This window comes from Pteropus medius, unplaced genomic scaffold, assembly GCF_902729225.1.
Source record: "Pteropus medius unplaced genomic scaffold, Ma_sr-lr_union100, whole genome shotgun sequence".
Taxonomy (NCBI): Eukaryota; Metazoa; Chordata; class Mammalia; order Chiroptera; family Pteropodidae; genus Pteropus; species Pteropus medius.
Genome location: NW_024349141.1, coordinates 135,973 through 162,216, shown reverse-complemented (window position 1 = coordinate 162,216; position 26,244 = coordinate 135,973). Strand labels below are relative to the sequence as shown.

The following is a 26,244-nucleotide window of genomic DNA, read 5'->3' as shown; positions in this document are numbered from 1 at the left end:
TAAACTCATTTTTAAAGATAAGAATTCTTACTAAAAGTATAAAAATGTAACATTACTAAGGTATGATTGATGCAAAGTGTCATGTTTTTGAACTGAAATAAATAAATAAGGATGGAATCTAACAAGCATTTAAAATGTTATTCAATACTTAAACAATTACAAATGATTCAGCCTTAGCTTAATTTTTAAAAAGATCATGAAATCCTTTATATCGTCACGGAAAATTCATCGCAAACTACTCTTCACTTTATCAATACATTTCTTTTTCCATTGAAAATGATTCTTAAAGAACAAAGCAGTAGAGAGAAAATATATGAACTTAACATTTAACAACCACATTGCTCAAGTATTAAGGAGAGAGATCTATAAAGTAATATATATGGACTTACTTTGCATCTTGTTATTACCTCTTACACTAGTGATTCTTAGTATCATGGAACCTGGCTCGCATAACAAGCATACACCACAAACATTTTGCACATAATTTTATAAGTTCACAACTCTCCTGAAGCCTCTACTTTCAAAAGTGGTAACAATTTCCAGAAATTGGCTCATTTTCTCGTGTACATCCTAGAAATAGCATCGACTCATAATCTTCGACTTATTTTGTAAGCAAATCAATGTGAACAGTTTAAATCTACCTGGAATTCTTATGAGCACAAACATATCTGATTTGAAACCATTTTATTAAACAATTTTGGATGTTGCTTCCTATCTTTTAAGTTTAAGAATAAGAAAGTTATTTCAATAAAAACAAATCTATACTGAAGTCATTTTCCTTTGTGCAAAGAAAATGAATGAATTGTACATTAATATTTAAAAGCAAGGTAGTTCACTGTCAAAACTTTAAATATCTCAAAAGCACAACAAATTCTCAACACACTAAGACCATGTTGCTACTTCAACAATCTTGGGAATGGAGAGCGATTGTCTATGGCTTAGGATCTGCTTCCATGCTTGTTTCCTGAGCTTCTTCTACCTCTGAGAGCTTTTCATCATCTATAATTGATAAAGAAACAAATTTACTTAAATTATATGTTTAACAAATACACAAAAACATTTTTATCCTTTATTAGCTAGTATATTTTTAAAAAGATGGCAAAATGACAATCTATGACTATAATTTGGCCCACACAAGTTTTTGGTTTTAAAAGTTCCATTTTGGTTGTTGTGCAGTAGTTGAATCAAAATGTAAAATCTATGTGATAGATTTTTATTAAAAAAAAATCTAGGTCCTAGGCTTTTCTTGAAAACGATCAGATCAGATCACACAGAAATTTCCGATTGGCTGTAGTCAATATGAAGAGCAAGTCTCCAGTTCCCCCAAAGCACCCATCATTCACTGAATATGCACATGTTCTTATGCACTAATTGGTTTACTCACTTATCATTGCTTGTCTGAGTCCTAAATTGTCACTTTATAGCAATAAACTATAATAAAAGAAAAATTCCAAATCTATCATCCTTGAGTTTCTCTTAATATAAACTATTGGATATGTGTTTAAATCATGTATTAGTATAAATTCAGACTTTTCTGCATATGTTCAGAATGCTGAACAATATGAGTACCTTCTAATGTCATCCAGCTGTACTGCTGTCCTGAACCTGAAGGAGTACTTTCTCTTTACAATGTATATTTTAGAAGGCATGCCCCTGAATTATTTAAAAATCTTCATAAATGTTGGTTATGAAACTATTTTCACTTACTTTCCAGTGTTTGTTGAAGTTCATGGATGGTACTAAGAAGAACGTGAAACTGTTTTCGTCTCAATTCCAGCTATGTTAACAAGAAAAAAATTAATATGTGTCGATCTGTAAACACATACATATCATGAAGACTAATACATATATGCAAATACCTTATCTTCGACACTTTCTTTAATATGTGAAAGATGCTCTAATTCTTTTCCCAAAGCCTCTAGTTCCCTGAAAAAATAAATAAAACAGTCTTATATTTTGCTATTTGGGGGAACAGAATTCACAATTAATACCCAACTTTTTCATTACTAAGTAGTATTTTAAAAATAAAAAAAGGATAAGGAGTGATAACACTCTATTATGATGAGACTTTTAAAGCTAAGGATGATTTCTTCTTAACCTCTAAATATATGCTTATCTTCAAAATTTTTAGCTAATTTTTAAAGTATAGAAAAACATAGATAATAGAATATCAAACTCCAAGAAATGAAAAGTTTTAAAATTTCATCATACTTATTTCAAGTTTATATATATGTAAAATGTAAAAGAAATAAAATATTGCAGATTATCTTGAAATACATTTTGAACCTTACCTCCAATCCTCTATCCTAGGTCTTTTTCTTTACCTCCCACTCAGCTAGTCACTATATAGTTCCAATCCTTTTTTAATGTATATATTTGTATCTCTAAATAATATACAGTGTTAGTATATAAGGTTTTAGGAGGCTCTAACTTTTATAAATGGTTATTATTCTTCATGTATTTTAGAAATTTAGGAATAATTTAACATTCATTATGTCTTGTTTTTCTTTTCTCTGATTATGTTTTTGAGATTTGTGTTTAAAAAGTGTATACTTTATCCTTTTTAACTGCTACTTAGTATTCTACTATATGAGTAGACCAAATTCTATTCATTTTCACATTGATTTATATTATATGCACTTATTTTAGAACTATAGGCAGTAAGGTGTGAGGAACAGAAAATCTAATTGACAGTATTAGAATATGTAATATAGATGATCTGATCTCTCCTTTGGGAACATATTATGTATTCTTGTAAAAATGAAATGCATAGACCAGTATGTAACATTTATGTATAAAGATTAGTTACTTTCAAGTAAAGCTCTAAACTTACTTTAATGTCTCATGCCTGTCTGGATGATGCTGGATCACTTTTGCCAAAGCATCATATTCTGAAACATATAAAAATATTTACCAAATTAAGGTGTTTTGAACCTGGATATCAAAACAGAATGTATCATATCACAAATTTCTCCTAATCACTTTCCTAGTACATAAATAAATAAAAACATTGAAGGATGGAAAGAGTATTATCAGTTTCACTTGATTTAACTATAATGATACATGACTTCAAAAATGTTCCAAACAAGGACTTTAGCTCTCCCACTGTTTTCCATTTACCTATTCATGGGCTGACTATAAGAGACCAGCATAAGCATAAGTGATCTTAAGTCATTATTGATCATCAAGTGGACTGATTCTGAAGAGGATAAATAAAAGATCAAATAAAAGATCAGCAAGGTAAATATATCATACTATTAATTTCAGATCTTAGACAATAGCAAATTACATTTCTCACTCATTCTAAAGGTAAAATTTCAGAAACTTAGAAATGATTTAAAATTCAGGAACCTTGTTTCTGCTCCACTGAGACCTCCAAGATAAGTCATGTATCTCCTGTTAACCTCTTATGAAATGATAAATGGCAGCATTCATTTAAAAGCTTCCTTAGTCAACAAAACCACTACGAAACATTTAAAATGATTTTAGAATTAATATTGATAATTAAATAAGTTAGTATATCTTATAAATTGGCCACTGAAACTTGACTACATGTATTCTAGACTGAATTAAAAATACAACTTTTAAAAATAAGGAATTAAAAGCGATCTTAATTAGTTCATTAAAAAGTAAAATTCATTGTTTTGAAAATCAACATATTAACTCAATAAAAGTGTGAGTTTTAATAAATTTTTTTATTACAAAATAATACATGTTCAGTATAAAAAGAAAGCAAAAAGTCATAAAAACTCACAATCCCAAAATAACCATTAACATTTTTTATTTTCTTCTAGTTTTTTCATCTATGTCACAATTATGATTATACATTATATTTTTATCTTTCTTTCCATTTACATCATAGGAGAAGCAATGCCTCTGCCATTAAAAATCATTTTGAAATAGTTTTTGTGGACTGCAATAAGGACATACCCTAATTTAAAAACAAAAGAGATCAAAACAAAACTAAACTTTAACCTTCTTCTTATTATTTAGGAAGCTTTATAAATGTTTGTTTGCTTTGTACCTAATAAAAAGCCAATGGGCTTAAATTCTTTTCTTTTTCTTTGTTCTGAAAGTAGCTCCATTAAACAAACAAATACCAACAAACAAAACCCTAAATCTAGTGTACTTGTATAAACTGCTTTTGCTGATTAATCATAACATTATTTTGGCAAAGGAGATTGAAGACAGTAAAAAACCAAATACTTAAGAAATACTTGGATAATCAAAACAACCCAGTGGTGGGGGGGACTTTTTTCAGCATAGTCTTCCTTCTTCGCTATTTTAAAAAATAATAGTTTTAAAGAATTTAGTTTGGCTTCTAATTCTTTTTTGTATTTCAGGTTGATTCTAGCCGGAGATTTTACCTCACATTAAAAACTGCATGAAAATATTAGTCAGTAATAAAGTATTTGCACACTAAATCCCACAAAACCCTTACCTTGGCGATTTTTTCGTATTCGTTTTGCTTGAAGAATTTGCTTTTTGCACTCAGCAATTTTTTCATGTGCTCCAGCAATGCTACATTCTATATAAAAAGGTTCTTTTTAAGACAGTTATAACAACATGAAATAATCTTCATTCATTTTCAACTTTAAAATGTGTTTTTAAATTAAGTTCCATTGCTAATAGATGCTGGCATTTTAAAAAATAGTTGTAAATTAAAGTACTGTATCATATTAGAACACATTTTTATAACTAACATTTACTGTATTCTTTCTATTAATGTTAATATTGTTATTATTTTACACTAACCAAAGAAAAATATTAGCAGGTATTGTTTCCTTTAGACCATAAAAATTAAAATTAGAGATAGAGAAACATTAATTACTTTAAGTTTCTTTACCTATGTCTTTGTAAATTTTCTCATAATTTTCCATTTCTCTGAGATTCATATCATATACCAACAAGGTTTTGCCCATTGAAAATTCACACTGAGACAGTGTGCTCAGCATACGTTGGTACTGGCTGTATCTAATGAAAAAGAGAAACAGAATAAAGATTTTTATGGCTTGCCAAAGCTGAACTATTTATAGTACAGGCAAAGATGTGCTAATTAAATTATACCAAGTTCTTGGAGAATCTTTTGCTTTATTTAAAATAGTTTATGATATCTATCCATTATGTTTTTTTCCCAAATGTACTATACTTGAATTTATAATTTGCTTCAGTTACAAATGCAATGATGAGACTGTTGTTCTTATCAATATAAGCTTAATTCAAACAGCTATTTGTTTGAATTTTGTTTAAATACTTTTTTAAATGTTTTGATCAAGATGTCTTTTTATCTTTACAATTCTGTTCCACAATTTTTTCATTCTACACAATTATTTATCCATGTGAAAAGCTAATTCAGATGAGAAAATTTTTTCTAAGTTTGAAAATTATTAAATATATATAAAACTTTGCAGCAACTTATTTTAAAAAGAACATTTCACTTAGATATTTTGTCTTTCTAAACACTTATTTGCTAAAACTGACCAAATTAATGAGCCTGAATTTAATCTTCATTTCTTCTTACCACTATGCCTTCTTCACGTTTTAATAAACATAAAGCAGGCCTCTCAAGAGAAGTCAAGGACAGAAAAATCTATTCCTGATTAACCAAGAGTTGACTTCATTGGACATTTAAGGTGAGTGAAAATCTGCAATATTAACATGACTATGTGTATGATCTAAAAATCACATCAGGACATTGGTATAGGAACAATAAAATGAACAATAAAATGAACTACCCCTCTTCCTGGGATCCAGAGTTGCACCATTTAATGAAACTTTTCACTAGCAGATTAATTCTCCGATCATCTCCAGCACCATCTCCATCAATTAGGAGACGTTTCCTTATGACTTCGTCTGGAGAAAAGAAGAAAAGCAGAACAATGTAAATTAAAAAAACTGGCTCTTGTTAACTTTCAGGAACAAATATCCAATATCACTACTTATCAAAAAAAAAAAAACTGAAATGAAAACATACTTGATGCCACTGAACTGTACACTTAAAAATTGTTAAAATGGTCAATTTTTGTTATGTATATTTTACTACTATATATAACATATATAATTAACATATATATAAAGCAATTGAGTGTCTATTTGTGTCAAGCACTATTCTAGGGGTTGGGGTTATAATAGTGAAAAGCTCTACCCTAACAGAGCTGGGATTCTACTGCTGGGTTGTTGAGTAGAAATAATTTTCAGGTACCACCAAGAAAATAAACCAATACTTCTTGGAGAATTTTTTCTGAAAAAACCTGTTCAGACAGAAGGAAGACTGAAGTGTTAGTATCTCTTAGTGTGTGACAAACTGGAAAAAGGAATAGAGAAAAAAGATTTAAAAGATGTAATGGCAGACTTGAAAAAGAGAATGAGTGGGTCAGAGAAAAAGGAATGTATTTGTTTTTTAAAAATTTGTAATTTAGCTATTATATCTGCGATATTCTTTCCCCATGAGGACTTTTTCTTTTTTTTTTTTAAACAAGTCTGTCTGTCTTTTGCTCCAAGGAAAAGAAAATGAATAGAAAAGCTGTGTGGATGATTATTATAAGTGGGACACCAAACTGCTGGCCTGCAGCCCTGAGCTGGTGATCTTCCTGGATCATAATAAGACAAAAGCAATTTGAAACCACAATAAAATATCATTTTCATCTATCAGATTGGCAAAGGTCAAAAGACCTGATAATAAAAGTGATGAGAAACTGCAGTTACATACACTGGTGGAATGTAAACTGGTACACTATTTGTTGGACAACAGGGCAATAACGAATAATATTTAAAATGCACATACCCCATAATTCCAATTCTAGGAATTCATACTATAGATACATGTGCACTCATGCACAAAAATACATGTAAAGGGATGTTCTTAACAGTGTTGTTTGTAGTAGAAAGACTGTAAACCTAAACATTCACCAGGAAAAGACTGATTAAATTACAAAACATATATTATGCAGCCAAAATAGTGCAGGTGTATATGCTGATGCCACAAAATCCCCTTAGATATGTTAAGTAAAATGAAAACAAAACAGGTGCAGAGAAGCACAGTTTGCTGCCATCTGTGTAGAAAAGGGAAGACTTTGTTTATGCGTATGTGTGTACATATCACGTGTTGTTCGTGTAGTCAAAGAATGCCTTGGAAGCATACAAGGGAAACTGGTAATAGTGGTTATTTCCAGGGAGAGGGATGACAGAAGATAAGAAGAGATTTAATTTTCTAAATGGTTTTATAGAATTGTATTTGTTTGGTTTTTACCATGTGCATGCATTTTTTTTTTTATAATAAATTTTAAAGTGTAAATAATTCCTGGAGATCTTGCATGATGAATCAACAGCAAAATCTTTAAACAATAGTTCCTGTGTGTAGGCAGAAGTATTTCTGAGCGCAGGTGCAGCGGAGATAAACTTTGGAAAGCAGATGGCTCCAGTTTTAAAACTTATTCTGTGACAACATCAGATAAACATTTTAGAACTGAGTTTTGTTCTCAGAGTCCGGCTGCTCAAACTACAGATTCATCAGGTGTTTCAATTTACACTTTAAAATACAAACTAATGCTTTTAGTTATTTGAGGAGACTGAGACAAAACAGTCCCAGCGGAGGTTAAAATGCAGAAAATGAATTTTTTAAAATTACAAACATGTTTTAACTCGTTAAAGTAATCATCCAATGGGTGAGAAGTCTGGTGTTCAATTGACACTGTTCAATTCTTTTGCTGGTCTTCTTATTTCTGCTCTTTCAAGCCCCAAAGAAATCCCTTCTTCCTCCCAGGTACCTGGGCACCTTACTTTATTGAGGACCAGGGATTTCCAATATAAGTGCATTCAGGGACTAGGGAATAAGGAATAGAAAATTTGGGGGAGTGAATACCGTAAGGAGGAAGCTATTAGCAGAACTGGTTTAGAAATCAAGTTTTTTTTCTAAAGTTTGCTAACTAAACAAAAAATGTTTCAAACAGATTTTTTAATCATTCCAGCTATATACCTAATATCTGTGCACTTTTATATGTGTATGTAATATCCCAATTACCAAAGTTTTTGGAAAATGTTTAAAACACTGTACAGGCAAATAAAATTGAGAAAGGGTTCGTGAGGGCCAGTCCTATGTTGCTCATTCTGTTCCCCGCAGCCTCTCACACTGTCTTTACATTTCTGATGCTCCATATATATTTTAAAATTGGATTTGTGGTGCCCGCCTGGGACCATCTGCCCTCCAAAGAGAGTTTGTCTCAATAAAACACTAACAAGAACTAGCAGGCAACTATATTATTTTCAGGTCCACAACAGAGATTCCTCTTCTTGAATAAAGACATGAATATTTGGTCAATGAGCAGATGTATCCATAGGTACCAGAGTAGGTTCTGAGGCTATTTATATAAAGACCTGAGCTCTTTCACTCTAGTTGGAGTAATAACACACATATGAATACACACACACACACACACACACACACACACACATCATCATCACACACACACAAAGGTGGCTGTGGTTGTTAAATAAGTGACACAAATACACAGTAATGGGATTAGGAGGAGAGCTTCCTTTGGCTTGGGGGGATTAAGGGAAGTGGAATAGAGCTGCTCTTTTCAGACTTAAAAATCATCAGTCAAAAAAGCTAAAAGGTAACTATCAAAATTTCAAATAATATATACCCTTTGAACCAAAAATCTTAGATATACTTGTACATATGCAATAAGACTTGTCCATCAACAGGAGACTAGTTAAGTAAGTTTTGGTACAGAAACATGATGAAATACTGTGAAGCTATAAAAAAGCAATCGGGAGGAAACAAATGTCTATGTACTGATATAGAGAGATCACTTACTATAACTCATTAAAAAAGCAAGGTGAAGAACAATATGTTTGGCATGTTTCCTTATAAAAAATGAGGGGGAATAAGAACATATATGCATTCAAAACAACATGGTACTGGCATAAAAACAGATACATAGATCAATAGAACAGAAGAGCGCATAAATAAATTTATGCCATCTGACAAAAGAGGTAAAAATATACAATGGGGTAAATATGGTCTCTTCAACAAATGGTGATGGGAAAACTGGATGGATACATGCAAAAAAAATGAAACTGGATCACCTTCTTACACCATGTACAAGAATAAACTCAAAATGGATTAAAGACTTAAATGTAAGACCCAAACCATAAAACTTCTAGAAGAAAACATAGGCAGTAAACTCTCTGACATTGCTATTAACTTTTTTTTCCTGATATATCTCCTTGGGCAAGGGAAACAAAGGAAAAAATAAACAAATGGGACTGTATCAAACTAAAAAGTTTTTGCACAGCAAAGGAAATCATCAACAAAATGAAAAGAAAACCTACTGAATGGGAAAAGGTATTCGCCTATGATATGTCTGATAAGGGATTAATAGCCAACACTTATAAAAGAACTCGTACAACTCAACAACAAAAAAACAAACAATCTAATTAAAAAATGGGCTGAAGACCTGAGCAAGTATTTCCCCAAAGAGGAAATACAAACAGCCAATAGACATATGAAAAGATGCTCAAGATCATTAATCATTAGAGAAATGAAAATTAAAACCACAATGACTACGGCAGTGCTACTCTGAACGTGCCCAATCTCGTCTGATCTAAGAAGCTAAGCAGGGTTGGGGCCTGGTTAGTACTTGGATGGGAGACCACCTAGGAATACCGAGTGCTGTAGGCGTAAAAATAAAATAATAAATAAATAAAATAAAATAAAACCACAATGAGATCTCGCCTCGTACCTATGAGAATGGCTATTATCAGTAAATCAAAAAACAACAAGTACTGGCAAGGATGTAGAGAAAAGGCAACCCTTGCACACTGCCAGTGGGATTGCAAAATGGTACAGCAACTATGGAAAACAGTTTGGAGGTTCTTCAAAAAATTAAAAATAGAACTACCTTTTGATCCAGCAATTGCACTTCTGGGTATTTATCTAAAGAAAACCGAAACAATAATTCATAAAGATCTCTGCACCCCTATCTATGTTCATAGCAATGCTATACACAATAGCCAAGATATGGAACCTAAATATCCATCAACCTAATATCCATCAACAGACAATTGGATAAAGAAGTTCTGGTCCATATATAAAATGGAATATTACTCAGCTATTAAAAAAATGAAACCCTACCATTTGCAATGACACTTCTAGACGTTATTACACTGAGTGAAATGAGTCAGACAGAGAAAGATAAATACCATATGGTTTCACTTATATGTGGAATCTAAGGCATAAAAGGAACAAACTAAATGAAAACAGACTTACAGATACAGAGGATTTCACTTATATGTGGAATCTAAGGCATAAAAGGAACAAACTAAATGAAAATAGACTCACAGATACAGTTGCGACTGCCAGAGGGGAAGGGGATTGGAGGACCTGGGAGAAAAAGGTGAAGGGATAAAGGACAAATAGTAGTTACAAAATAGTCACGGGACATAGAGTACAGCATAGAGAATATAGTCAATAGTGTTGTAATGGCTATGTGTAGAACTAGATGGGTGATAGAGTAATTGGGGGGATCACTTCATAAACTACATAAATGTCTAACCAATGTACTATATACCTGAAACTAATATAAAATTTTTTAAAAAGGGAAAAAATAATATATATGTACATGTGCTTATATTCACAATGATACCTTGGAATGATGATATGCCAAGAAACAATGATATACAAGAAACTACTCAGAGAGGGGTAGTATAAGGGAGATAGTTAGGGAACAGGCTGGAAGATGGGGAAATAGTCTTTTATATTATTTGACTTTTCAACCATATGAGTAATCAAAATCTGTTAGCTGTTGTTTGAAAAAGAAAGCTATGATGTGGGGATGGTATTATAGGTATTTGCATATGCCCCAACACAACAAATTATACAAATTAAATATCATACATGCAGGTCTTTGTACATCAATTATGGCTCAATAAAAAAAAAAGAAAGCAAGCTAATGCCCTTTTCCTGTCCCCCACTGCAGGCAAGGAGAAAGCTATGAGCTATAGCAGGGTGGGGAATGAAAGGCTGGATCTAGGACATAAAAACACTAGAACACTAGGGAGACTGGATGAGTGAAGACAAATATCGGGACCCAAGTACGTAAAGGCACTTTGTGGTCAGTTTGTGGGAGTTCACACTAGTAAATGCCATATTAGTAGATTTGGACCTTGCTAGTAAGCAACTAGGAATTTCTAAAGATTTACAGGCCATATTTTCTGCAGGATTAAGCTGAGGGCAGTATACGAAATGGACTGCAACTGTAAAAAAAGGCCAGAGGGAGGAGGCTAGTTAGGAGGCTACCAAAGCATATGCAGTTAAGAACTAAAATGGCATGAATTAAAGTCGCGAAGATTAGAATCACAGGTCTTAGAAGGTAAGTTAGGTTTGAGTGGAGACTTGGTTAGGAAAAGGCAGGGGCCAAAGTGAACATTGGGAGGCATGAGTAGGAGTGTGGTGTGACCAGTTCTGGTAGCACAGGGGATTCCCTGCCAAGGCACTCAAGGCCTTTTACTGGCTTCGGCCTTATCCCTCTTTCTTCTAAGAGCATTTCTTCACAGCTTCTGGGCCCAAGGTCAAAAACCGAAGCCAATGTCCAGATTTGTCCACACACAGTTTACTTTCTGTATTTATATGTATGTGACCAATATTTAACTTCATCTGTAAAACAGGAACAAAACTTTACACTTTGTAGAACTGCTGTGGAAGTTATCCTTATCTTTACATTAAATTTAATCCACAACTTGTATCATCCTAAAAATGTTAAAAGGTAAATACTGAAGTCTAGATATAACTTCAATATATAGACATATAGATATATATTACATATTTACGCATACGAAATTTGCCCAGCTATAATTTCTCACAAATTTGCTTCTGTCTCAAGCTTCATATTGCAAGGTCACAATATTTCTAACTTAAACTTCATAGACAATTGCTGCCTAAAAAATTCTCTGGGGATGAGAATTGCTGAAATACCATATATAAAGTACAGAGCACAGCTCCAACAGCAAAAATAAAACAAAGGGGTAAGTTACCAGTTTGAAAAAAACCCTTTTTTTTTTTTTAAAATTTAAAGATAGCCTGCTGCTGATGGTTCCTAACACATATGACATGAGCACTATTATTTTTAATGACACCTCATCAATTAGCTCTAGATTGAACACACCTAAAACATGTTTTGTTTACTATGTACATTGACTTCATAAATTATTATCATGCTTGAAGCTCTTTATAAATAATTTGAATGCTAATATTAATAATTCTGGCAGGCGTTGGTCCACCCTGTAAAAACAGTAAAGATGGTTTAGAAATGATTTTATTGATGTTATCAACATGATTCCTTAGCTGTCATAATTACTTTCTTGACTAACTATGAGGATTAATGCCATCTGGAAAGAGCTTTTAAACCAAAATACTTAACATTTGCCCTAAGAATGGTTTTCCACTTGACTTTAGGCTTATAGAAAGATGTCCTACTGTATTCAGTTATAAGTTGTAGCAATAATTATACCTACAAAATGTCTGCCATTCAAAATCACTTTAAAATCAGTTACGATACCTGCAAACTAATAAGCAAATATTTACTAGCAAAATTGGGAGGCATTTTAGATTCCCTTCTTGTCTTATCCGCCAACCTATACCTAGAAGAAATACAAAATTAAGATACTAAATAAGCCTCAAAAAGTCCTTTCAAGGGGTTTTTAATACCCCATTTTCTATAAACAGAGGGGCAAGAAGAAATAACTCCTTTACAATCACTAGACCAACTCTCCATTTTCAAGCCTCTAGTCATATGACACAGCTATTTTAACTGTGTTCTCATTTTAGCATTGAAAAGACAATGTCTCATTAACCCAGATTAACATTCCTTTCAAAACCCATAATTGTTATTCCCCACAACTATTTTAATTTAGCTATTAAAACCTCGATTACAAAACAACTTTTCAGAACATCTAGGAGCAATATTCAAAAAAGAAAAGAGGAAAACAATCTGGAAGATAATGGTAGGCCAACTTCCAAAACACTTCTTTAGGGACTGGTCAGGGCCTGACAACCAGTGGCAAGATTATCTCCTCTAAAGTCCCAGCTACCGTCAAAAGTCACTCTCCACACTAGAAGCCCTAATAGCACTGCAACCTCACCTGCTCCTAAGAATCCTGGGATCTACCAATGAGGATTAGCATTTCCTTTCCAAAGGCAGTTTAGAAAGGAATTCTGCAGGCATGCAAAGCCACCACTGGCTTTTTCCTGGTGTTCCTAAACCCTCTGGATCAAAACTGAAAACCACAGGAAGGGATAAGAGTTTGAGACAGGATTACAGGAAAAATAGCTGGCACTAGGGCAATGTAGTAATATGTACCAAAATTAAAAACACATATGCCCTTTGACCTTTCTTCTAGAAATTATTCCCACAAGTGTGCAGACATCTATACAAATATCTCCATTGTAACACTATTTGTAAAAGCAAAAAACTGAAAATAGCTAACTGTTTAATAGGAGGTTGGTTTAAAAAAATAATAGAATACAACATTGATATAAAGAATGAGGTAGGAAGAGCTCCAAGCTATATTATTAATTATAGAACTATAATATAGAAATGTGTAAAGATTTGTGTAAAATTAAATATGTATATGCTCACTTATTAACAGATACATAATGCTTTCAATATGCTAAGTACAATTCTAAGCGCTTTTCACATATAAACACATTTAAACTGCACGATAGCCCTATAAAGTAGATATTTTTACCTCTATATTACCAATGAAGGTAAAAAAAAAATATTTTTACTTGTCTAAAATGAAATGTCACAGGAAGTAAGGAATAGAGCTGGGGCTCAAACTCAGGAGTCTGGCACCAGAGAAGGTGCTTTTTACCTTTTATGGACATTTAAAAATCATTCTGGAAGGGCACACAAAAAACATTTAATGTGATTATCTTTGGGGAGCGGGATTAGTAACCGGAGGTGATCACACGAGAAGGTGTTCACTTGTCACTCTGTGCATTTCTTCTTGAATGTTCTGACATATATTACTTAAAAAAATATCAACAGTGGTTATCTGGGTAGTGAACTGGGTAGTCATTCTGAGCTATTTTTCTTCATTTCTTTCCTGTATTAAAAATTCTAACCACTACTCTTTAATAAATCTATGATGTGTTAACAAGAAAACTGGCTTGACCTGAGCTATTAAAGAGAGAGTAAAGCCATGTGAAAACAATGTGTAGATTCCTGTTAGATTTATCATCAGGTCACCACTGCTCAAGTGTTTTTAAGTTAAATTAATGTATATTCCATCGTGTGATTCCTTATGGTAAAATAACACCTAGCCTCTCCTTTCAAGAAGCTTAAAATCATTAAAACAATTTATAAGGCCAAAACTATTAAAAAGACACAAAAAAGGTAGGTGGAAAGAACAATAAATACGATAATTTGATTCCTTCATGTAAATATTGACCTCTTGTGACACACTTTGGACCAGTCTAAATAAATTGCTAATGCCAAAGTAAATTACTTAAACCAAAATTAAATTTAAAAAGAAAAGCAAACATTGTTTTGAGGTCCTTTGTTTTTCTCTAGATTTATTTAAATATTTAGAGTACGGTGCTAGGTGCTAATAAAGTCAAGTTTGAAACTCCAATCTTGTTTTGAGAAACCATTCATTTTGGCTACAGAAACATTACATAATAGTTGAAACGCAGCAGTAACCCCTGTGCTGGGGCCACAGACGAGGGAACAAAGTGGTAAATTCATTGGCACAAGTGAAAAACAAAAAACAAAAACCCCTGTGCCCACAGTGTCTAATTAACACTGTATCAGCAATTGAAATAGCAGTAACAGCAGCACCAGACACTTATACAGTATTTTATACTCCTATTTGATGACTATACATCTTGCTTGTTTCCTTTCACTCTGAAAAGTATCCTGGGTTGGACAATAAAATAAATGGTCACTCAAATTCAAAGTGCTTTATATATAGTATCACACTTCATCCTTGAAACAACCCTATAGAGTGTATATTATTATCTTCCTTTACAGATGAGTGGTGTTACCTCTGCAGTCATAGGAGAATATACACAATTACATTACTAGAAAGTCATAGTATAGTTCCATTATTTTGTTACATTGTTCACAGGCATATTTAAAACCGTTGTTTAAAGTTTCTAATTAAACAACATTTCTAATTAAACAACAACAACAACAACTAAACACTGTCAAAACCAACAAGCTCTATTAAATGAAATGTACGGCCACCCGCTTGTCACCATCCCTTTCTCATCTCCCATCTGTTGCTCTGGCATATCAATATATCTACCTAATGTTCTCTGTACTGCAGAAAGGACTTCTGAAATGATTTCTACCAGGGTACTAACACCGTTTAACACCTTTTAAATTAATACATACAAAATACAAACTGTGAACATAGTTTAAATTTATGTGACATTTAAACTGCTTTTCAGCTAGCCAAAATGCTGGGGTGGCAACAAGGAAGGAGAGAGAATGGCTTTGCCAATAATTGGCTAAGTAACAGTAAGTCATTTACTTCTCAAGGCCTACATTTTCTATCTATAAAATGATTGTGTTGGTAATAATATCTATAGTTGTTCAGTATCAGTAGATAACTTCTACCTGTGGCAGGGCAGTTCCTCAAACTAACCAATGTCTTTGTGCCAGGTGCAGGAAATAGCAAGCTTCTCTATCAAAAGCTCCCAGTTCAATCAGATATGCAGACCCCCATATAAGGTATACATGAGGGCACAAAACTTAACCATTCACCTCAGAGTCAGATTTGTAAGATATCGGCCCTCGTCTATGCTCCAGAGACAGGTACTGATACTCCTCCAAGAACTTTTCAGGATGACTGAAATATCAAAGCCACCCACTTCTCACAATCTTCTCCACTGCCAATCACTTTAATCCAAGCCCACCTTATTTCTCACTTGGAATACTTCTTGTTGACCTCTCTGCTTGCATTCTTGCCTTCCTAGCATCCTTTCTCTACAAAGCAACCCAGAAAGTTTTAAAAGATATACCAAATCACTAACTCTTCTGCTTAAACTCTTCCAGTCATTTTCAAGTACTCACAGAAGACAATTCAAAGTCCTTTCCACGGCCTGTGAAGGCCTTCCTGAGTTCCTGTTTATTTTTCTGACCTCCTTTTGTATCACATTCCTCCTGGCCCACCTGGATCCAGCCTCATTGGCCCTTATCCTCCCTAAAGAGTGAAGAACTTATTTCCACCTTAGGCCTTTGCACTAGTTGTTGCCTCTATCTGGAGTATTTTCCTAGGATCTTCACATAGCTGACCCTTGCAGGTGTCATTTTAAATGTCTGTTTTCAGAGCAGTCATGCCTGATCACCCTATTTTAAAACCTAGTTGTCAGCAGCCCTTCCCTATTACTCTCTCATATTCTATCTAGTTCATTCTCAGAACTCAATTAACTTCAGAAATTATGTCCTTTCTCAGAACTTATCTTATTTACTGATTGATCGTACACAATTGCTTCTCTCTCCCAAGTAGAAGTCAGGCCTTCCTCTGTAGTTTTCTGCTGTAACCAGCATCTGGCATTGTGCCTAGAAGGTATGCAACAGATGTTTGTTGACCTATCACATGTATTACTCACTTTTGCTTGAGTTTTACCGAAAGCTCAGTTGAGGAAAACCACATTTATAGAGAATTACCTGACAAAGTTGTAGTTCGTCCTTTCCTCTATGGTCTAGGTATTCTTAAAGCAAACGAGCAAAAAAATCTTGCTCTAAATTTAAGGCAGACCACCACAGCCATTCACTTAAACCACACAGTCTATTGGTTGGCTTTAGAATGCTTTCTAAATTGATTTAGCTTTTTTTTGACCTCGTCAGTGATGTGCTAAGAAACAGCCCAATGATCCTCAGTGCTGAAAAGAAGTTAAGGCTATGACACTGGCTTTTCTGTATAAGGACCCCCCAAATAAGCTTTTTTCCCCCAATGTTTAAATCAGGAAAAAAAAAACAAAAAACTGTTTATCCTGGCTATCTAATGCTGCCTTCTCTCATAATCACTAGCTCACAGAATGGACCAGCTCCTGCCTCTTGGTATGGACTGCTAGAACAAGAGCCACTTGCAGCTTTCTTAATAAATGCGCCAGACTTTACCCCTGGAAGTCTAAGGATCACCCGCCCTTCCAACTTTTGTTTTTTCTTAGTCTCAGTGTTCTTTTTGCTGTTACCTCATTCATTTATTTTGTTTACTCATTATGGTGAGATGCCTTAAAATATTTTCTAGAATAAGCCAGGTAAGTAAATTAAGTATTAAGGGCTATAGCAGCAATTTGCATAAAATAAATGATTAATAGATAAAAGGTCAACTGGTTCTAGGAAAGAGAAAAGGGGAGTAGATGAGGTAGGTCTCAAAGAATAAATAGGCTTTAACCAGGCAGAGAAGAGCAATCTGTGCAGATTCGAGAGAGGAAGAAGGAATGGGGTAAAGACAGTCTATGATGTTGAGAAAACTGGACACACACATACAAAACAAAAAAAAAAAAAAAAAAAATCAAACTAGGCAACATTCTAATACCATATAAAAGAATAAACTCAAAATAGATTAAAGACTTCAATGTAAGAAGAAAACATAGGCAGTAAACTCTGTGACATTGCTCTTAGTGATATTTTTCTCAAATATCTCCTCGGAAGAGGAAAACAAAAGAAAAAATAAATGGGACTACACCAAACTAAAGTTTTTGCACAGCAAAGAAAACTATCAACAAAACAAATAGACAACCTATATTTAAAATTATCCAGTGTGTATTTACCACCAGATTGTAACCTCAGATGGGCAAAAGATCTCTCCTGTTAGTTCAGGATTGTAATTCTAAAGCCTAGCCCAGGTAGGATAAATACCTACTGAATAAATGAAACTTGGATGAAGCAAAGTTAAAATTTCCCATAAGTTCCTGGACCTTTAAGAGCCCCCACTTCACTATTCTTTAACGTATCCACGAATTTGGGCCTATTACTCTTCTTCCCCTTAATGCGGAAATCCTGTCTACCCCCAACTTTTCAGAAGTGGCCTCTGCACAGGCATCTATGGTTACTCGTCACTCCCTCTTCAACTAGACTCGGCACGCCTAGATCTCCCCTTCCCAGATGTCAAAGGACTTCCTTCCTCCCTAACTGGATACCTTTTTAAGTTCTCCCTCCAGTTGCCCATCATTCCTGTCCACTTTCCCAAGAAATCACCCTATGTTATTTCTGCTCTCAGTCTACAGACCACCCTCTGGACCACGCCTCACATAGGTCCACCTTCCTAAAACCGCCCCCGTGCCCCCGCCCCAATTCCAGCTGACAAAGCACCTTCCTCAAGCCATACAGACACTCAAATGTTTTATGTCCTGATCTGCCCTAAGTGACCCCATCCCTATTCTGACTCATTAGCTCATAAATCTCCCATGCACACTCCCTGACAGTCCTTCAGGCACCCGGTCCACAATTACTTTTAAATATTGTCCTGAGTTCCCTCTCCTCAGCCCCAATTCAGGGCTAGTTCCGGGCCTCACTGTGATCCACTCTGCTGTGTGGGGCCCTTCCCAATCTGTCCAGAGGACTCCTCCAGGTGTCACCCTCTGTACGCTGACACCGACACCTCTAGTGCACTTGTCCCGGAATGTCTGTCCTCCTTCCTGGATTGGTCCGAAACCCTCGCCCCATCCCTGCAGTTCCCACTCCCTTCCAGCCCTCCACAGGCCCTCCAGCTCCCCAGATCCAGGGCCTCCATCACTTTCTCCCCTTCGCGGCCCCTCAGAGCCCACCACCCCCATCGAGTGCTCCCTCTCACCACATCCTCCGACAGCCCGGACCCCTTCCGGGTACCACCCGCCAGCACAGCGCTTCCAGCCTTCCCAGGCCCCCACGTGTGCTCTCAGCCCCCCCGACGATCCTCCCAGCACAGCCTCCCCAGGCCTGGCGCGGCCTCCGGGGAGTAAGAGGGGATCCAAGGGGGACGAAAGGCTCCAGAGAGAGGCCGAAGGGCTCGTGGGAAGCGGCCGGGAAACCCCGGGGCTCCGAGGGGGATCTGATCAGGGAAGCCCAAGGGCTCCCGGAAGCGACCGTGGAGTCTGGGGGTCTTGGAGGAGGCCGGGGGGGGTTCCGAGGAGCGGGCCGGGGTGGCGGCGATCGGCCTCACCGTCAGTCACGGCTCCCATGGCGTGCGCGGCGGCGGCGGCGGCGCAAGCTGAGGCGGCGGTTGGCGGCGGCGGAGGTCAAACTCCCACAATGCAGCCGGGTAAACAGCCATGGAGGAGGAGGCGGCGGCGCCCGCGGCCGCCCGCTCCGACGCCTGAGCAGCGCCGCGCCGCGCCGCGCCGCCGCCGCCGCCGCCGCCGCCGCGGGACCCGCGCTCCCCGCACTCCCCCGGGACGGCCGCGGCCGGCGCGTGTGGGAGCCAGGCCAGGCGGGCGGCGGCGGCCCCGGCTGCTGCCCCGGCCCCCGTCGCCCCCCTATCGCCCCCGCCCGGCCCACGCCCAGAGGCCGCCCCGGAGGCCGCGGCCAGCCAGGTGAGCTCGCTTGGGCGCCGCCAGTGCGGCGGGGGCTGCTGGCCGTCTGGGGTCTGGGCCCCGGGCCCCCGCGCCTTCCCGGAGAAGGGGACCGCGGCTCACGCTCCCCCGTCCCGACTGCTGCTACTGAGGGTGGGCTCGCCCCCCTGGGGGTGGGGAGAGCGGCAGAGGGCGCTTGGACTCTGCCGAGCCCGAGGACGTGGGACTAGGGGCACCCATGGGACGTAGCGCGAGGGTCCCCACGAAGTTAGCACCCACGCGCGCCCGGGAGGGTCTCCAACTCGGGTACTTGCGCCGGGCGCGGCCGGCAATCAAAAAAGGCCCCAGGTTCCAGGTCGCTTGGTGCTGGCCTCGGCGGCCGTCCCTTCCCTCATTGGTACTGGCGAGTGCTGGGAAATGGAGAAAGAAACTTGGCGACCTCTGAAAAGAGTTCGCGGAGCGACGAAGTGCGCTGTGCCCGATATCCTAACAGGGCTACGGAATCCCGTCGTTGATAGGGGAGGGGTGTTTTATTTATTTTTCTGATTTTCAAAAATTGTCTATGTGACTATCTTTATCTTAAGGGGAAGTTGCAAGCGAAGGGGGAGGAGGATGCTAAATGAGAAACGTCTACGTGTAGAATTAGACATTTCCGGAGCACATTACAGATTATATTGGCGTCTCTTCCCAAAAGTCACTTTGATTCAACTTGGATCAGTTTCTCACTAATGGCAACCTTTAGGTGGTGAAAAGTGAGAAGCAAGCACCAGTACAGCTGATTTGATCTCCAGTGGGATAAATTCAGTTAGCCACAAGCAACGTGTCTGAGTTTTGAACCCAGGTTTGATATTTTATTGAGCATAGAGTTATTTTCCAATGTTTCTGTCCCCCAAATATCCTGCCTTTTCATATTCAGGAGGAAGCAATTATGTAGGATGGATCTAATTGTTTCAGTTTCCTTACTGAAGTTGGGTTCATTTTCCCTGTTTCATTTCTTTCAAAGAGGAAGAGTTGTAAATGCAAATGTATGACAGTGAGTATGTTTCATTTAACCTCTAGCTAGAAACCAGTGTATGTAAAATTTTATTCATATATATGAGGTCAAAACTTCAATAATGCTCTTCAACAGTGCTCTGAAGATTTAGCACCTTTGACTTGACACAAAGGCAAAAAAAAAAAATTACTTTGAGTGAAGATTCTGAGGTATAATTTTCCCTCCCCCAGGGTGTGAAACCCCCCTGGCTTGAAATAATACTGGCCTAAACATTGGCTACCTATCTGCATCAGTCCCTACCCATTTTCTTGGTTTTAGAAAGAAAGAAGATACTCTAACCAAAATAAGAATTACTTTTAAGTACTACTACAAATCGTAAACTGAAAGTATCAGTTGATTATCTGTGTATCCCAAGTGGCATTTTGGTGGAAATCATTATTGTTAAAAGGTAATTGTCAAGTGGTGAAATGATGTTCTTAAGTTACTTGTTACTTGGGTCTTATCATCGTGATACTGATTTTGAAACAGTATCTAGTGATTTAAAATAATCTTTAATGATGTTTATAGAAAAGTTTCACTCCCTTGTAACTGTTAAATTTTCATGAGATAGTCTATCTGTTATTCATAGCTGGAGTCCTGCCTGATTTTATAAGTTCATTTTTAACTTAGAACTTTGTTGGACAGTGCTAGAAATGTTCTAAAGTAATAAGACCAAGAGAGATTGGAAGGACTTTAAAGTTCGGGATGTAGCTGAAAATAAACTTTTCTGAAAGTTCTTAACTCAAGTAGTGGGGAACACATCAAAATTTGAGCCTTTATGAACTTTTAAAGATCTGCTTTGTCAGCCACATAATTTAACTCACAGTTGCATTGACACAGATCTATGTGTTGAACATTTAAGAATTATTTTAATGGACTTCCATTTGTATCATATATAGTGAAAGAACATCTTTTAGTAAATTTTAGAAGTGGTCTCTTTTTCATGTAATCAATTATATATGTAAACATGTTCATGAATGCTAAAGTAGGAAGGACTCCAGCTCTGACAGGCCATACTAATGTTTCTTTCTTTTTTAGGGAAATCTCTGTGGGCAGAAAGAAGTAGCAGATTTTAAGCCATAACAAACTGATTGGGACTTTGAACTTATATGACCTTATGTTTGTGATTTACTCAAATCATTAGATTCGTGGTTTCTTTGAGACTATCGAAGTCTAGTTAAGGAAGTTTGTTTATTTAATTTTAGCTTTCTGAAGCTATAACAGATGATGAGAGAACTAGCTATATGGTCTTTACCTTGGTCTTGTAAAATGATATAGGCATTTCTGTAGTGTCCTTTTAGAGAAAGGGTCATCTTGGGGTCTGTGGACCTCTAAGGGTCCATGAATGGGCTTCAGGAAATTCCTAAACCTGTATAGTTGTGACCAAAACTTTTTGTGTATGTGTATTTTTCTGGGGAGAGACCCTATAGTTTTGTTAGAGATAGTTAGAGATATATGTTTTTATTAAGTGAAATGGGAGTTAGAATAATTCTTAAGTGAAAAAAGTAGGAAAAATAGATCGTTGTGTTTATACTTGCTTTTTAAAGTTTTCCTTTGCCTAGTCATGTGGTCTTAGAGGTGCAAAAGCACTTCCATTTTGTTCCCACAGCAAAGTGTCACCTGTTAGGTGATAAACCATACACCCACATAAAGGGCTTGATATGCTATCCTGAGTGCCTTGTGGCCATTTTTAAATTATGTCTAAAAACTTAGAACAGATAGATTAATGGTCAATAAGCAGAGACTTGAGTCTGACAATTAGGCCCTTGGAGCAAATGGTTCATTCTGGTCATTATTACTCTCTAGAAAATTTACAATTTGACTGCGAGGTAATCATCCTAAGAAATGTCTTTGTGCCTTGGGTAGACGTAAGGCTGATGGGAAAAACACAGTTTCTGAGTTAAAAGGGGCTGAAGTTCAAATCTGGGTTCTTTCATTTACTGTAGCTGCCTAAGTTGCCTGACCCTCAGGTTCCTCAGGTGGATAAAGCTTACCTAGTAGAGATGTTGAAAGACTGGCATGAAGTTTCCTGTATAGAACTCTGAGCCCTTTATTTTTCCCACAGGAAGGAGTTAGAAGGTAGATGTGGGTAACTACTGATAAACATCTGAGTGAACATGTATGAACATGGTATATGATACCAATGTATATATTTTCAAATAAATATATTGAAAATATTAACAAATTGAAACTTTTTTTTGAAATCAGGTTTTTAAAATTAAATTTTAGTGGTCTTTTTATTGTAGACATTTGAGGGAAAGTTGAAGAAAATCGGTGGTACAGTTGGCAAAGCTGAGGACATGGATGCTGGGTAGAAAGAAACAGTAGCCACCCACCAGCATCATAGCTCTCTCTTTGGGTAAGATTCCATTTAACATTTGTTCTTCACTTATAATTTGAATGAAAAATTTAAATGAAAAACTGCACATGTACTTTCTAGTCTACCACCTCTAAACATGTTTGCTCACTCCTTTCTTTATGGGACCCTCACAGGTACCCCCAGGGATTTCATCAGTGGAAATTACACCTATAACTTTTGCAGTCTAATTTTGACATCTTTAAAAGGTCTCCACAAGTAGAGTGGTACCTGCATCAGTTTTTCTCAACAGAGAAAAGAGTATGTAAGAACTGAATTGTATTTTCCTTTCTTTAAACATTGAAAGAAGAGAGGGCATTATGAGTAAAAATAAAGAGATATAGGAATAAATTACTCATAAAGTTCATGGCCATAAAAATAATCTTGCTTCCACTTTTTTTCTGTGGTCTTTCTCTTTTCCTCTCATCTATTTATGGTGAGCATTCATGCCGCCTTCTTTCAGGTGAGGTAGTGGTTATGAGCACAAGCTTAGACTCTTGGGTATAGACAACCTGGGTTTGACTTCAATCCTTGAGCTTTCTGGTTGTGTTCGGCTTGAGTCAGTCAGCCTCTCTGAGCCTGGAAGAGAAGACCATTAAATGAGATAAAAGCAAAAGGCTTTACTCAGACCTAGGCTCCTAGTGAAGACTCAAAGGTGGTAACCATTTTGAGGATGGTTTCATTCTCATCTTTAGAAGGAGATAGCTAATACATTCTTTCCAAGAGAAACCTTTTACTTATACTCATTCTGGGACCATCCTACTTTCAACTCAGAAAAGTCTTTCATAGCTTTTCATCTGTAGGACCTATTAGACCTGTCCAGTGGTCTTAACAATTGAATTGCATTATCCATTAGGCTGGCAGATTATATCTAAATTCTGAATATATCAAGAGCCAAACCAACAAGAATGCACAGGTTTGGAGCTGTGATCCATTCAAAATGACATGATCTTAAGGCCTAGGACAGAGGTTAACAAACTTTCTATAAAGGGCAAGATAGTAAATATTCTCAGCTTTCCCAGCCACCCAGGTTACTGTCACATTTAACTCTGCCAGCGTATCTCAAAAGCAGCTATAAACATAAGGGAATGGGCACGGCCATGTTCCAGTAAAACTTTATGGACACTAATGTTTGAATTTTGTGTAATTTTTAATGTGTCAAGAAATATGTTTTAATTTTTTTTCAACCATTTAAAAATGTAAAAGCCATTCTAGGCTCATGGCATGTACAGGCAGCAGCTGAATTTGACCCATAGGCCATAGTTTGCTGACCTTTTGCACGGAAGAATGTTAAACCCATAAGGCCTATAGGTTTGTGGCATCACCAACTAACACCTTCCCCGCCTTCCACCACACACACTGCCATTTGCCACCTTAAGTGTTTCATGTATAATCTAATGCCTCACCTCCCCCATTAGGATGGAACTCCAGTAGGTTAGTTGTTATTAGTTACAGTATGTGGCCTTCCCTTCTTTGCATTTTGCTATATCACTAGTAAATTTTGTTTATTGATAAAAATGTTCTCAACTTGTCCAGTTTTCTGTAGAGCTTGATGATCAAACCCTGTCTTGTGTTATGGCTTGTGGAGAATCAGTGCCTTTGGTGCTGTCTTATGCTTCAAGTTCTTTTTATTCTCCCCTTGCTCTGGAGGGCAAGTAATTGATACTAGGCCCTCAGGTTGCTAACTAGACACTCTTACCTTAAGGAAATCTGTATCCGGCCTACTCCACCCCCTTTCTGTGTGTTGTTTGGTTAAATAAAACACACAAAGATTCCTCTTGTGCACTAACCCCTGGAGATTAGCTCCAGGATTAGTGTGTACAGAGCATGTAGATGTATATGTCTAAGTGTAATTTCATCCAGCTATCACTAAAACTCTGAGGGCTGCTGCTTTTAGTTTCACCTTTTCTCTCTCTTGACCCTTCTCTCTTGGCCATTGTATGGGATGCAGATTTGGTGACCTGGAAATTGCTATAACTGGTTGGTATATATTTTTTGCCTCCCTTGCTACCTTTTTAACATTCTCTATTAATTTGCTTGTTTTGCAGAAAGTACTTTTTGTATTTTAACTTTTCAAAACAACACATTATGGTGAAAATAAAACCACTAGAAGTTATTGGGTATTTTAGAATTTCCCCCTCCAAATGTAAAACTGATGTAATATTAGAAGAATGAATCAATATTTTAGATATTTTGGGATAAAGTACAGTTTTTAACTTTTTTGCCATTTTATCTAGCTATTAGAAATGTAAAATATGTTATTACTCTTAACATTTAAAGGTTTCCTTTTTTAAAAAAGTAAATTTGGTACATATTTTCTGGATGACACTTTGGGAAATACAAATCCAGAGTCATAAAATGGCAAGCCAACATCTAGGAATTTATCTTAAAGAAACACTTGGTCAAGTGTGCATAGATATGTGTACCAAACTGCTCACTGCCCCATTTTTTTATAATAGAAAAACAGAAAGTAACTTAAATGTCTGTTAATAAAAGATTAAGTTAATTAGGGCCTATCCACACAGTGAAATACTGTACAGTCTTTATAAAGGATGATGCAGGTCGATATTTATTGATATAGAATGATATTTATAAAAAACAGGATAGCATGTAAATATGTATAATGTATGATTTTTAAGGCAGACAAAAGCCCTGTATACAGAAACCTAAAAAAAGTATCTGGGAAGATATACTACACCAAGTAATAGGAACTTTTTATTTCTAGGTAATAAGATTGTGGGCGATCTTTTTTAAAAATGTTTTTCTCAAAATTTTTTTTTTCATTTAGCATGTGCTGCTTTTATAATCAGGAAAAATAATAAAGCTATTAAGAGTAAACATAGTGATTGAAAACATCCCCTATCTGTGGCTAATTGAGCCCTCATTCCTTGAGATGACTAATTCCCTTCACTGATGTGTTATATTGAATGAGTGAAATGTGCTTTCTCATATCTTTAAAAATTTCTATATTACTAATAATCAGATATTTTCCAGACTCTTCCAACAGGCAAGAAAATATTCCATACAGGACTAAGTAACAGTTTTCAAAAGAAACTCAGTGAAAACACACATATGCAGACATTTACATTGATAAAGATGGTATGTTGTATCTCATTTCTTACCGTGAAGGATTTCCCTCCCCCCCCGTGAAAATTCTGTAAAATCATAATAAATTCATATGTATGGAGGCACTATAGGGTAGTGTTTAAAAACACAAGCTCTACCACTTACTGTATGTGTAACTTTATCCAGTAAGGGCCTCGTTTCCTCATCTATAAAATGTGTGTACCACCTCGCTAAGTTTTTGTAAAGATTAAATGGGTGCAAGTGCTTAGCAGTAACAGATAC

The 26,244-nt window shown here is 36.4% G+C and overlaps 2 protein-coding genes and 1 pseudogene across 6 annotated transcripts in view; 2 read left to right on the top strand and 1 right to left on the bottom strand.

Annotated features, from left to right (window-relative positions):
• Positions 1-119: 119 nt before the first annotated feature.
• THOC7 (THO complex subunit 7) lies at positions 120-19,928 on the bottom strand. 3 transcript variants are annotated; one of them, XM_039880526.1, is made up of 8 exons: positions 19,159-19,317; positions 5,736-5,853; positions 4,847-4,974; positions 4,442-4,528; positions 2,834-2,891; positions 1,860-1,926; positions 1,708-1,777; positions 120-999 (listed from the first exon to the last, which is right to left on the bottom strand). In XM_039880526.1, exons 1-8 carry the CDS (start codon positions 19,175-19,177, stop codon positions 932-934), a joined length of 615 nt encoding a protein of 204 aa, XP_039736460.1. In that variant the 5' UTR covers positions 19,178-19,317; the 3' UTR covers positions 120-931. The 3 variants fall into 3 exon arrangements, with proteins under 3 accessions (XP_039736460.1, XP_039736461.1, XP_039736462.1); XM_039880527.1 differs by lacking the exon at positions 19,159-19,317 and adding an exon at positions 19,787-19,928 and having other exon boundaries at positions 861-999; XM_039880528.1 differs by lacking the exon at positions 19,159-19,317 and adding an exon at positions 18,811-18,949 and having other exon boundaries at positions 861-999.
• Positions 9,566-9,685, top strand: LOC120617008 (uncharacterized; annotated as a pseudogene).
• Positions 19,492-26,244, top strand: part of ATXN7 (ataxin 7) — a 124,384-nt gene continuing 117,631 nt past the window's right edge. For 2 of the 3 annotated variants that reach the window (XM_039880523.1, XM_039880520.1), the window contains exon 1: positions 22,787-22,899. The gene's annotated coding sequence lies outside the window, so the exon portion shown is untranslated. Of the gene's footprint in view, positions 19,529-22,786; positions 22,900-26,244 lie in introns of those variants that run through there. The other variant, XM_039880522.1, reaches the window with a different exon arrangement.

What these genes read in the sequence shown, in the direction of transcription:
- THOC7 (XM_039880526.1), bottom strand. An exon ending in AATACGAAAAAATCGCCAAG is followed by an intron (nt 2,892 to 4,441) that starts GTAAGGGTTTTG and finishes TATATGTTTCAG; the next exon opens with AATATGATGCTTTGGCAAAA. An exon ending in ACTTCAACAAACACTGGAAA is followed by an intron (nt 1,000 to 1,707) that starts GTAAGTGAAAAT and finishes TATCAATTATAG; the next exon opens with ATGATGAAAAGCTCTCAGAG.